Source organism: Bombina bombina, chromosome 6 (assembly GCF_027579735.1).
Source record: "Bombina bombina isolate aBomBom1 chromosome 6, aBomBom1.pri, whole genome shotgun sequence".
NCBI classification, from domain to species: Eukaryota; Metazoa; Chordata; class Amphibia; order Anura; family Bombinatoridae; genus Bombina; species Bombina bombina.
The window spans coordinates 303000302-303014135 of record NC_069504.1 but is presented as its reverse complement, the minus strand read 5'-3'; the positions used below and the strand labels follow the sequence as shown (position 1 = coordinate 303014135).

Here is a 13834-nt window from a genome sequence, read left to right as displayed (position 1 = left end):
TGTCCTTAACTCAACAGCAGCTACTTGGGCTATTTTCCCCATGGGAAAAGCATACAATGTAACAGATATCGCCATGACCTAATAAGAGCGATGTTTTGCAAAGCAACTCAAGATGGAGTTTGCGAGGAAGCGCAGGGCACTGCATGTGTGGGCTACAAAAAATGTTTGGACACTTGAGGGAAAAAATTCTCCATCCCCTTATGAAAGTTCTCTTTACAACATAGATGAACAAGGAAAGAGATTGGTAGTTGCAATAACATAAAGGAGACACTTTGTATGGTCTATTGATTCACATATGTATGAGAGTCAAATAAAAAAACTTAACATCTTTAACCGTTACTGTATCTTTAAATTTTAAAGAGTAACTTCTTTATTTAAATTGGCAGAATAGGAAACAAGAGGCAGATGAATGCAAACTGCCTCTACACCTCAGCTGAACCCAGCTGAGGCGTCTGAAAGTCCTTCTATTCCAATTTGTGACTCAGCTGAAGCGCTTTCATTTTAAGCGCAAACCCTGACATAAATTTCCAGGTCCTTCCGATAACCGGAAGCAGTAAGAAAAAGGTGCAGTTCTCAGACTAAAATACCCTGTTCCTTCCGATAACCGGAAGCTTAGTAAGGGATCCACAACTAAATTGGCGCCAAACTCCGCCCCTCGTGGGCGTTTTAAAGATTATCTCCCGGTCGCCATTATTGTCTTTGTTAAGTTGAGCCACCGGGAGAAATAACAAACTGGGCAGTCAATATCTTAGGTAGTTGCTTAATATGTTAAATTAGTATTAAAGCACCGTCACACATAATTTGCATCCTGCAATACAGCACACATACAAGCTCCGCCCTCTGTGGGCGTTTCAATAGTCATCTCCCGGTCGCCATTGTTATGGAAGAAATAACCGACTGAACCGTCTCAGATTAGGAAGTTGCTTGGTCTGTTATCTAACAGTCAAGCACCCTCACACTGACTCTCTGCATTACAGTACATCGAATTCATTGTCTCCTCTGATAAATGTTAAAAGTGAATCCCCCTCACACTGAGCTTGTGCATTAAAGCTCATATGAAATCTCCTGGTTGGTTACTTATTAGTGAGAACCACCAGGAGAGGAGAGTCACAATTAGCCCCAGTGCCTGCGTCCATACTGCCCTAGTAACCACTAGTATGCTAGGAGAATCTATTTCTGTAACCCCTCGAAGGAGCCCATTATTACATAAGGTCTGAATATAGAAAGTAAAGTGCCCCAACTTATTCTGAGTTTTCTACCCCCAGAAAAAAAGTTAGCACTTACCTCATCTTCTGCCTGGTAGCAAGGCAGTTCCCAGGTTTAAGAGGTCCTCTCCCTCCCATGGACCTGCAATTAAACAAGATTCCTGAGTAAATAACCCTCAGGTTTTCATCAGTGTAAGGGCAGCAACAGAATATGGGAGGCGCAGTAAGAATTATGTCCCACAAGTTTCCATTGCTTTAATGCCACCAAAGCCCTACTGAAGAGACTGATATGGACTACGGCTACACCCTAGAACAAAGCAGCATAATCTTGCACTACATTAAAAATAATAAACTCTTGATTGAAGAATCTAATCTAACACCTCACTTTACCTCTTCCTATCACTAATGTAGGCAAAGAGAATGACTGGAGTGGGAGGGAAGGGAGGGAGGAGCTATTTAACAGCTCTGCTGTGGTGCTCTTCGCCTCCTCCTGTTGACCAGAAGGTGAATATCACATTAATAATTAAGATGATCCGTGGACTCATCGTGTCTTAAAAAAGAAAATAAATTATAATAATATTCAAGTGTGTTTAACCACCAAATGGTTAAACAAACACTTAATATTCAGTTGAAAGTCAGTGCCAGTGAACCAATCAGAATTAGCGTACTCGCGGAACTGCTAGTCATTGGCTGCGTGGAGTTCAGGACAATCTGAATTAAAGGAAAAGTAAATTCACAGCCTCCGCAATGTTATTGATTATGTATGTGCTATTTATAGTCTCTAAGTTGTTGTTTTTTTTCTAACAATTATTATTTTAAAGTTATTTATATCATAAATCGCCTACCAGATTCCGTTGTTACTCCTCCCACCCGACCATTTCCGTATTTCTGTACATTACGCGTAAGATTGGTCCCACCCGCTCTTACGTGTACATTCGTGGGTGTTCTCGTACGTCTAAGCATATTGCGCAGAATATAAGTATCATCCTGGATACATATAGTTAGAATGAATCAGTAGAACCATGTTATTCATTTAAATAAAGTTTTCACAGATCGATTTATATTGTATTCTAATCTATCAATATAACATGGCATATACTTACAAAATATTCAATAAAATCGTTGCTACAATCGCGAATTAGCCTTGCGGGAACGATGCCTTCAAAATCGCTAATGCGCATGCGTTTTACATGGACGCACATATGATGCGGCCACAATAATTAAAAAGTCGCGCATGCGTATTTAGAATGGTGGGCGGTAATTGGGTATGTTGGGACGATGAATGAAACTCATACTTATTTTATTAATACTTACGAATGCTGCCTGGCTGTGTGTCAAAGTTTACTTTTCCTTTAATGATCAGATGTACATAATACAATATTCGAATGCATTAAAGCATTTTATTTCATTTTTATTATACTTTTAAGATATAAATAGTAACATTTAAGGCCAATATTTGGACTCTCATCTGGATTCCTGACAAAATAATAAATAGTGGTTATTTTTAAAAATAAATATGCTGCTATTTTGTAGCTTAAATAAAGTATTAACATTGGTATTCTCAGTTGAAAGCTAAGGCCTAGGAGGTTCATTTGCTAATTTCTTAGACCTCTTTTCTGAATGCATTTTGACAGTTTTTAACCACTATAGGGTGTTAGTTCATGTGTGTCCTATAGATAACACTGTGCTCACGCACGTGGAGTTACCTAGGAGCCAGCACTGACTGGCTAAAATGCAAGTCTGTCAAAAGAACTAAAATAAGGGGGCAGTTTGCAGAAGCTTAGATACAATGTAACCAGAGGTAAAAAAAAAAGTGTTGGTTATGCAAAACTAGGGAATGGGTAATAAAGGGATTATCTAACTTTTAAAACAATAAAAAGGAAGGTCAAAATTAAACTTGCATGATTCAAATAGAGCATGTCATTTTTAAGACTTTTTAAATTTTTAAATTTTCTAATTTACTTTACTCTTTCTGCATCTTGTGTACATATCCTAAACTACTGGGACATAGCTGCTAACTGGTGCATACCTTCCAACATCTGACAGCAATTTAAGGGAGGGGCTGTTCATGAGAGGGTGGCAATAAATACAGCTGGGAGAGTTATTGGGTGGTCTGTGGGTGAGTTCAGGAGGTCCACAGGCAAATCTGGGAGGACCCTGAGTGTGTCTTGGGCGGAGCTCGTTAGTCCCTTAAAACTGGAACACTGAGGGGCTGCGGGCAGGAATATACTGTGTCAATCCTGCAGGATGTCGGACAGTTGGGAGGTATACTGGCGACTACACACATCTGACTCTTGTTATTGGCTCATCAAATGTTTTCAGCTAGCTCACAGTAATGCACTGCTGCTCAGAAGCGGATTTCAGTTCGTGTTTAATCACTTTGCAGGGGTTAAACACACACAGATATATGCAATAAATGGTGCAATAACAAAATGCTCTAAAATAATTTTTTCTTACTTTATAATCCTTTAAATTACCATTCAGGAGCAGCAGAACACTGATTTGTGCAACTACCTCTGCTGATTGGGTCAGTGCCAGTTTTTGTTGGAAATCAGCAGTGCTCTGAGTCTCCTGAGTGGTACTGTTACTATGTGTTTTAGAATTAGATCATGTAATTTTCCACTGCAAAGTCCCCTTAATCCTTCCACTACAATGTGCCTTTAAAGGGAAAGACTACTCCAGAAAAGTTATTGTTTAAAAAGATAGATAATACCTTTATTACTTAGTCCCGGGTTTTGCATAAACAACACTGTTATATCGATAAACTTTTTACTTCTGTGATTGCCTAGTATCTAAGCCATTGTAGACTGCCTCCTTATCTCAGTTCTTTTGACAGACTTCAATTTTAGCCCATTAGTGCTATGTGCTCACTCTGTGGAATTATTTAAATGGTATCTATAAGACACACATGATCTAGCAGTGTCTAACTGACAAAATGACCTGCAAGAAGAGGCAATTCAACGGCTTAGAAGTTAACACATGAGCCTACCTAGGTTTAGCTTTCCACAAAGAATGCCAAGAGAGCAAAGCAAATTTGATGATCAAAGTAAATTGTAAAGTTGCTTAACATTGAATGCCCTATTGTAATCATGAAAGTGTAATTTTGACTAGACTGTCCCTTTAAATTTTAAATGATAACATACCAAACATTGAACTGACAATAAATACATAGTTTAAAAAAATAAGGACTATAAAGGGTTTGCTTTTTTAAGACAATACAATTCCAGACATTAACATTTAGCATACTAAAAAGAAAATGTAAGAAAAAGTTACCAAGTTCTTTAAATTGATAAGCAGACAAAAAAGTACCTAGCTTTAATGTTTTCAAACTCAAAAGTACCTAGCTTTAATGTTTTCAAACTCAAAAGTACCTAGCTTTAATGTTTTCAAAATCAAAAGTACCTAGCTTTAATGTTTTCAAACTCAAAAGTACCTAGCTTTAATGTTTTCAAAATCAAAAGTACCTAGCTTTAATGTTTTCAAACTCAAAAGTACCTAGCTTTAATGTTTTCAAACTCAAAAGTACCTAGCTTTAATGTTTTCAAAATCAAAAGTACCTAGCTTTAATGTTTTCAAACTCAAAAGTACCTAGCTTTAATGTTTTCAAACTCAAAAGTACCTAGCTTTAATGTTTTCAAACTCAAAAGTACCTAGCTTTAATGTTTTCAAACTCAAAAGTACCTAGCTTTAATGTTTTCAAACTCAAAAGTACCTAGCTTTAATGTTTTCAAACTCAAAAGTACCTAGCTTTAATGTTTTCAAACTCATTCACTTTTGCCATGGTGATTTGTTTTTGCTTGTCCAATTCTGCTGCTGTTTTCTTTAATTTACTAGAAAGTGCAGCCAGTGAGTTGTCTTGTTCTGCCACTGTCTGTTCCATTTCAGCCAGCCGCATCAAATGAGCACCCGTTGGGACTTGTAAAGAGGGTTTCTTCATCAGCTCCTGTAAACGGAGAGAAGAACACGCTTTTTCATTGTTTAAAGTTAATTAATGTCAAGACTAAAATGGTGTTCTGTTTTGGCATATTGCTAGAGTGATTCAAATGAGATCTCAAATAGCCATATCAAAGCTATTTAAACGTTTACTGAGTGAAGTGCATGCATTTCCTTTAATGCATTTTACGATGTGTTTTGAACATAAAAAGTGGCACATTTTCCCTACTATCTATTTGTATTATATTTATAATAAATAACTAAATAAACCCTCAAATAGAAAACAACAAGTCTTTAACGCACATCTATTTAAAATGGTTTGCACAGATTGCCATTATAATGCCCCTAAAATGACCCATGAAGCTTATAGCTCACAAAAATATAAATTGCAGACTCCTGATAAAAATGCCCTTTGAGTAACCAAACACACATCTCAAGTACATGAATATAGTTATTTAGTATAGCAGAAGGTTGGTGTTAAATATTTACTTGTAAACCTTGGAACACAGTCTTGAAATGTAGCAATTTTTGCAGATTTAAACCAAAGTGGTTTAGCAGAATAATATAGCCCTATGAGAGAGATCAACCACATAAAAATGTATAAATAAAAAAAATGCATAAATATTATACGTTTTGAAAATGGTTGATAAATTAGTCACATTCAGAATGACTTTTTTTTTTATTCAATTCCCTAGTGATTTGTTATTACCAAAGACCAAGGAAAACAAAGGTAGTTTATGAGGTAAAATATCTTTAAAGGGACAGGAAACCCCAAAATGTTCTTTCGTGATTTGGATAGAAAATACAATTTTAAACAACTATCAAATTTACTTCTATTATCAAATATGCTTCATTCTCTTGTTATTATTTTGCTGAAGGAACAGCATTGCACTTACTGGCAGCTAGCTGAACACATCTAGTTAGCCAATCACAAGAGACAAGTGTGTGCATGCACCAATCAGCAGCAAGCTCCCTCTAGTGTAGGATGTATGCCTTTTTTTTTTTAACAAGGGATACCAAGAAAACAAAGCAGATTTAAAAATAGAAGTGAATTTAAAAAGAGTCTTTAAATTACATGTGCTATATGAATCATGCAAGTTTCTTTTTGACTTTCCTATCCCTTTAAGGCTTGGGCTCCAAAAAGTTTATATCTCATAAAGCAGATATTAGCTGTGATTAGCTTTGGAAGTTAGAAAATTCTTGGAGACATTACATTTCTCTTGCATGAGTTCCCTTGCTTCACTTTCTTCCTACTTAGCTGAGATAGAATATCCATTTAACAGCATCCAAACGGGATTCGCAGCTTATGACCAACATCTATTTACATATTCATACAAGATATATACCAGACAAACATTACCCAAATTAAGAAGAAACATAAGTGTAATTAGGTGAAAAATTGGGAAGGTGTGTTAAGTTATTTTGAGGGGACAGCAAATTTACACTGTTATACAGGCTGTACACTCACTACTTTACATTGTAGCAAAGCGTCATTTCTTCAGTGTTGTCACATGAAAAGATATAATAAAAGATTTACATGTGAGGGGTGTACTCACTTTTGTGAGATACTGTATATATATATATATAAAATATAATATCATTTTTAACATCATTCTGTAAAAATGTGAAACAAAATTTTCAAAAATAAATAAAAAAAAACAATGCACAAACCAGGGCAGTTTCTTTAAATTTATTGAGAGATGTGTCAGAATAAAGATCCAACTTTTTATACAAAACTTTGAGGTCTTCTGCATGCTTTTTTGCAATATCTTCTTGTTCCTGAAGGAGAAAAAAAATATTATTATTTTTTTTTACAGATTCTTTCAAGTTACTTTCCTAAAGCAAAAAAAAAAGAAAGGTTAATTTATACATTAACACTGTAGCTGTTTGCACATAGTATTAATAATTATGTTTAGATATTTGTCATTTTCATTAATTCAGAGATTTTAAGGAAATAATAGCTAAATTATGTTTTAATGAGGCCTTAAATCCTCTTTAGCTTGTGTCTTCTTTTTACCCCCTTCTAGGATATCACTTCCTTTTCTTATCAATTGACTTAAACAAGAATTCTTGTCTGATCTAAATATACAGTTAATAGTTAAAGGAGATCAAATTGTGCTGTAGACTTAGCACTAGATGTTTCATTATTCATCTTTTGATATTTCACTGCATACAAATATGCCTGCAAATTAGGTTTTGAGATTGACTTGAAAAAAAGTGAAATTTAATATTGAAGCCCCACACATCAAAAAGGATTGGAAAAGTACAGATAAAGCAGTCAGCAGTTTTCTTTAAGAGTATATTCAGCACTTTTCATAACACTCAACTTCAGTTTTACTAGGTGTACTCATTTCTGTTACATTTAATTTCAATCTAATTTAGAGTTTGTCTTCTTCATCAATACCTCTCTTGCTTTTGCCAGTAGGTGTTGGTACTTTTTCAGTACTTCATCCTTTTGATTCAGTCTAGCTTGCATGTTTGCAATAGTTTGATGAGCAACTTTCAAAGCTTTGCGTTGTTCGGAATTATCATCTTTTTCTTGAAGGTCAGACAGAAGCTTCTCTCTTTCAGTTGTTGCAGGCAGCATAAGTCTTAATTCATTGATCACCTTGTCTCGGCTTAAAACATTTTGTTCTGATGTCCACAAAAGAGCTCCCTTTTCTTTAAGTTTCTGGAAAAGTGAAGATATTCATGAATCTTAATGTGCAAGGCACATTGTGTAGCATACAAAATTAAATGGTGATTATTATTGCATTCTCATAGGCAAACATTTCTGCCAAAAGACATTAAAAAAAAAAGACAAGAAGAAGGAGGCAGAAAATGTGTTTTGGAAAGTACCCGCACATGAGAAAAGTCAAACTGGAACTGTAAAAAAGCCTTTAAGAAAAATAATTTCAGGCTTAAAGAGACACTAAACCCATAATTTTTCTTTCATGATTTAAGTAGAGAATACAATTTTAAACAGCATTCCAATTTACTTCTATTATCTACATTTCTTCATTCTTTAGATATCCTTTGTTGAAGAAATAGTAATGCACATGGGTGAGCCAATCACACAAAGCATCTATGTGCCGCTACCAATCAGCAGCTGCTGAGCCTATCTAGATATGCTTTTCAGCAAAGGATATAAAGAGAATAAAGCAAATTAGATATTAGAAGTACCGTAAATTAGAAAACTATTTAAAATTGCATACTCTTTCTATATCCTGAAAGAAAAAATTGGGGTTTCATGCCCCTTTAATGTCAACTTAAAAGAAGCTTATTAAATTGTTGACAAGTGAATGAGAAATTGTATTCAAGTAAAGCATTAATTGTAAAGGAGTGAATGCTATTAAAACGGATTCCAAATCTTGTGTTGATCGAATGCAATTTCCATCTAAGTGAAAGAAGAAACTCTAGAGTATCTGTTAGATTTAACAACTTTTGTATAGTTAAAGGGACAGTCTTCTCCTTAGTCATTTTACAATCTTACCTTAGATTAAGCTGCAAATAGCATCCTGCTCCCCTTTCTATTTTAAAATGAATATTGTTTCTGGCCACTCTAAAATGGCTTACAAACTCCGCCCACTGATAACATCATGATTTGGGCTGCATCTAGGCACTCTCTTGAATAGCATTGACAGTCTGTTGAATCCAACTAGTGAGCCATTTGTTATTGGACACCATATCCATCCCAGATTGTGATGTTATCAGTGGGTGGAGCTTCGCAGTCATTTCAATGTGGCCAGAAACAATATTAATTTTAAAATAACTTTTACTGTTCCTGCTGCATAATATAGAAAGGGGTGCAGGAGGCTATTTGAGGCTTAATCTAAGGTAAGACTTTAAGATAACTAAGGTGTAGACTGTCCCTTTAATAAAAGTGATGGATTATTAAATAAGTACTAAGATTTCATCTCTCAAAAGACTAAAAGCTAATATTTTATCATCATTTCAAAATATATAAAAAAGTATATAATACAGCTATGTCTCAGATCATCTATCCAAAGATAGTTCAAGTAATTAATCAATCAGTTTAATAGAAAGGGTGCCATGATATGACATACGATTACACTTTTCTTTAAAAAACAAAATGTATGCTTTTATTAAAAAATAAAAATAATAAGCCGTCTTGATTTAGACAAGGATGGGTCGTGGACTCTCCATGCCAGGAAAGAAAATAATTGATCTGGTAAGCTTAAATTTTGTTTTCTTTCCAATGGCATGGAGAGTCCACTAATCCATTTTAATTACTAGTGGGAATTCAACCCCTGGCCACCAGGAGAAGGCAAAGAACACCCCAGCAAAATCTTTAAGTATCCCTCCCACTTCCCATATTCCCCAGTCATTCAGCCGAGGGAATACGCAAAGAGAAGAGGAACACCAGTGTATAGAGGTGCCTGAAGTTTTAAAAAATAAAAGTAATAAGTCGTCTTGATTTAGACAAGGGTGGGTCGTGGACTCTCCATGCCAGAAAAGAAAATAATTGATCTGGTAAGCTTAAATTTTGTTTTCTTTACAATGGCATGGAGAGTCCACAAATCCATTCTAATTACTAGTGGGAGCCAATTCCCAAGATAGAGGACACAGAATAAAAAAGGGAGGGAGAAACAAGACAGGCAAACCTAAACTGAGGGCACCACCGCTTGAAGAACCTTTCTCCCAAAAGATACTGAGGCAAAAACATCAAATTTATAAAATTTTGAAAAGGTATGTAATGAGGACCAAGTGGCCGCCTTACAAATTTGTTCCACAGAAGCCTTGTTTTTAAAGGCCCAGGAAGAAGAAACAGCCCGAGTTGAATGAGCCGTAATCCTCTCAGGAGGCTGTTGTCCAGCTGCCTCATAAGCCAACCAAATGACACTCCTCAGCCAAAAGGAAAGAGTAGTAGACATGGCCTTTTGACCCTTATGTTTGCCAGCAAATACTACAAAAAGGAGCAGAAGATTGACAGAAATCCTTAGTAGCCTGTAGATAGAATTTTAAAGCATGAACCACATCAAGGTTGTGCAACAGACGCTCCTTCTGCCATTGATATTGCAATCCAAAACCACCATAGGTGGGAAACCCAATTTGGTATGAAGGACCGTCTTATCTGTATAAAAAATAAGATAAGGGGTATCACACTGCAAAGCCGAAAGTTCGGAAACTCTACCAGCAGTAGAAATAGATAACAAAAACAAAACCTTCCAAGACAACAGTTTAATATCAACAGAATGCATAGGCTCAAACGGAGCCTGCTGCAAAACCTGAAGAACAGTATTAAGGCTCAAAGGTGGAGCAACAGGCCTGATCCTAACCAAAGCTTGGACAAAAGACTGAACATCTGGTAAGTCAGCCAAACGTTTATGCAATAGAAATCTGACATTTTAGGGAACTAACAAACCCTACTCTAAACCCTCATGGAGAAAAGACAAAATACGCCAAGGAAAACCCAGAGATTCACACCAGTATAGATATGTGTGCCAAACTTTATGGTAAATCTTGCGAGTTACCGGCTTACGAGCCTGGTTCAAGGTGTCAATCACCTTTTCGGAAAAACCTCATCTAGAGAAGACTAGGCGTTCAATCTCAGCCTCAGTCAGCCTCAGAGAATCTAGGTTTGGATGAAGCAAAGGACCCTGAAGTAGAAGGTCCTTCCTCAGCAGAAGTCTCCATGGAGAAGAGGACGACATCTTTACCAGGTCCGCAAACCAAATTCTGTGAGGCCAAGCTGGAGCAATTAGAATCACTAAAGCCAGCCCCTGTTTGATCCGGGCTATCACCTGAGGGCAAATGGAGGAAACAAGTAAATAAGACCGAAATCCCATGGAACCTCAAGAGTGACCACCAGAACTGCTTGTGGGTCCCTTGATGTGGACCCGTATCTGGGAAGTTTGGTGTTAAAGGGACAGTCAACACCAGAATGTTTGTTGTTTAAAAAGAAAGATAATCCCTTTATTACCAATTCCCCAGTTTTGCATATCCAACACAGTTATAATAATACACGTTTTACCTCTGTAATTATCTTGTATCTAAGCCTCTGCTGACTGCCCCCTTATTTCAGTTCTTTTGACAGACATGCAGTTTAGCCAATCAGTGCTCACTCCTAGGTCACTTTTTTTTTTTTTTTTTTTTATTTAAATCATTTTTATTGAAAATTGGTACATTGAAAATGAACAAGATATATAGTTTCAGTTACATCACAATAGCCTCATAGCTGTTCACGGTAAAGACAGTCATCATTAATGATTAATCCAATTTCCATAAGGGTTTTTGGGATTTTTTGAAGGAAGAAGTGAGTCATAACATATCATTGGAAGATATAAAAGAATATAGAGGGTGCTAGTAAGCGGGGGTAGGGAGATAGGGGTTAAGAGGGGGAATGGAGGGGGAGAAGATGGTGTCCCGCCTGGCCTACCCTCCTTAAAGTCATGGGGGGAAAGTAGTTGTAGCTTATAAAAGTTTTGGGTATAGAATGTCGGGGGGACTGTTTAAGTGTGGTCAACATAAGACCCTTGATCCCATATAAATTGGATATTGCAGATCGTGTCTTGTTTACCTAGATAACAGTAATGCATCCTTTCTAGCGTGACGACATGATCTACTTCAGATTTCCATTGGGCAATAGACGGTATCTCACATGTCTTCCATTTCCTAGGGATTAAGCGTTTAGCACAAGAGAGCATTAAGAGAAGCAGCTTTCTGCGGTAAACGCAAGCGATTTTAGGGATTAGATTAAGAATTATAATTGATGGGGAAAGTGTGATTGGTACCCCCAGAGTATAGGCTATGTGTCTTTCTACTTGGTTCCAGAAGGTATGTAGGAGGGGGCACGACCACCATATGTGGGTGAGGGTACCTTCCTCACCGCATCGTCTCCAACAGCTGGAGGAGGCGGTAGGGTATATGATCCTCAGGCGCTGAGGGGTTAAATACCACCGAGCTAATATTTTGTAGTTTAATTCAGATATGGTCAAGGATAGGGAGGCAGAATGTGTATGTCGAAAGCATTGTCTCCAGGTCTCAGTGTCAAGGTCATCTTGGAGTTCAACTGCCCACTTAGTGAGATATGTAGGTCTTTTTTCAGGGAAAGAGCCCCTGAGTATTTTGTACGCTAGAGAGATGTGTGCTCTATTTATATTCGGGTTGGTGCATAACCGTTCAAAAGTGGTCAAGGGTCTAAGTATCATTTCTTTGTGCGGGCAGTGGATGATTGCGTGCCAAATCTGTAGGTAGGAGTACCAACGGTGGAAGGGTGGGCCTAGTTCGTCATTAAGGGTAAGTCTGTCTTTGACTCCCGAGGTGTCGGTCACTAAATAAACTGGTAGGGACCCATGAGGTCTATTAGTTGAGTTGTGAGAGTGTAGGTCGTGCTTGAGAAAGAGGTGATATCGAAGGAGGGGGGTCAGGGGGGAAAGTACAGTAGAGATTCCCTTTATGTGAGTGAGTACATCATCCCAAACACAGGGATCGGTACAGCGCCAAAAGGCCAAGGGACAGATATACAAAACTGCCAATACTTTAAAATGTAGATTTATTACAATCAGATAAAACAATAAACGGCATAAATTGTAAAATAAGAATAAAGACAAATAGTATATTGGCAAAAAGTGCCGAGCAAATATTTAAGAAATAAAATAATGAAAAAATGTTAAAACCATAAAATTGCTAGCAAAATCGAAAAAATCCAAAAAATCAGAAAAAACCTAACATACTGGTAATCAACATAGAAGTCTTGGGTACATTTTAAGGGTGAACCAAGCTGTCTAAGAATTCAAATGGTGGGAGGCTGTGGGTCAGGGAAGTTAGTTATGGATCCATAGTGTGGTGTGCACCGTGGTGAATAAGGGGAGGTGCGTGTAACGTATTATGAATGACCCAATATCAGATCAGACCTGGGTGTGAATGCTTGAAAGCAACCAGAGAACAAATACAATGTGGCAAATTACAACACAGTGATAATGAAGACAAATACAATGTGGCAAAATTACAACACAGTGAAAATGAAAAAGTATAAATTACGGAAAAAAGTCACAAAAAAGGCACAAAAAATAATAATGCCGAGTGGAGACTAGAATTCCAACATAGATAGATCTGAGGAAATCCAAGTGCAAAAATAGTGATGGATCCTAAAAAAACGAGTAATAAGTCAATAAGAAGTCAAATATGCAGACGATGAAAAATCGAAAAAAATTTTAAAAATTTTTGTTGTTCAACAAAGGGGGGTGGAGAACAAAGTTAGTGCAAAAAACGGTGCAAAAAATCAAAAAAGGGGAAGCATAAAAGTTAGTTCATTTGTAATCCAAATGTGGCCAATAAAGGTGATCCAAATAATATCACAGTGGTGTACAAAGTCCAAGTCTAAACACAACAAAGCAAAGTGAAGCAAAGTTGGATGTGAAAAATGGAAAAAAATGAAAAAAAATTGGTTTAAAAAGTAGAATATAAAAATGTATATAATGGGTGAGACAGGATAAATTCCAAGGAACCCAATGAACTTTAGGCAATCAGCGGCTCTTGTTGTCGTCCCTAGTAGATACCTGTAACCCAAAATGGCAACATAGCGTAATACAGTTAAAAATATAATAGTAATCAAATGGAAAGATGCTTACCAAAGGGTCTACGCGTTTCGGTCCTCAATAGACCTTTTTCAAGACTGATCCAGTGGTAAGCAAAGCATCTTTAAATAGGGGTTTGCTGGAATACCCGGATGTGGTTAACAAAACATTCCACTT

At 36.8% G+C, this 13834-nt stretch overlaps 1 protein-coding gene across 1 annotated transcript in view; it reads right to left on the bottom strand.

Moving 5' to 3' along the window:
* Positions 1 to 13834, bottom strand: part of CEP290 (centrosomal protein 290) — an 862077-nt gene that overhangs the window by 438738 nt on the left and 409505 nt on the right. Inside the window, 3 exon segments of the mRNA XM_053716925.1 lie at positions 4949 to 5148; positions 6810 to 6917; positions 7543 to 7809. Of these exon segments, the coding sequence (XP_053572900.1) occupies positions 4949 to 5148; positions 6810 to 6917; positions 7543 to 7809 (575 nt within the window).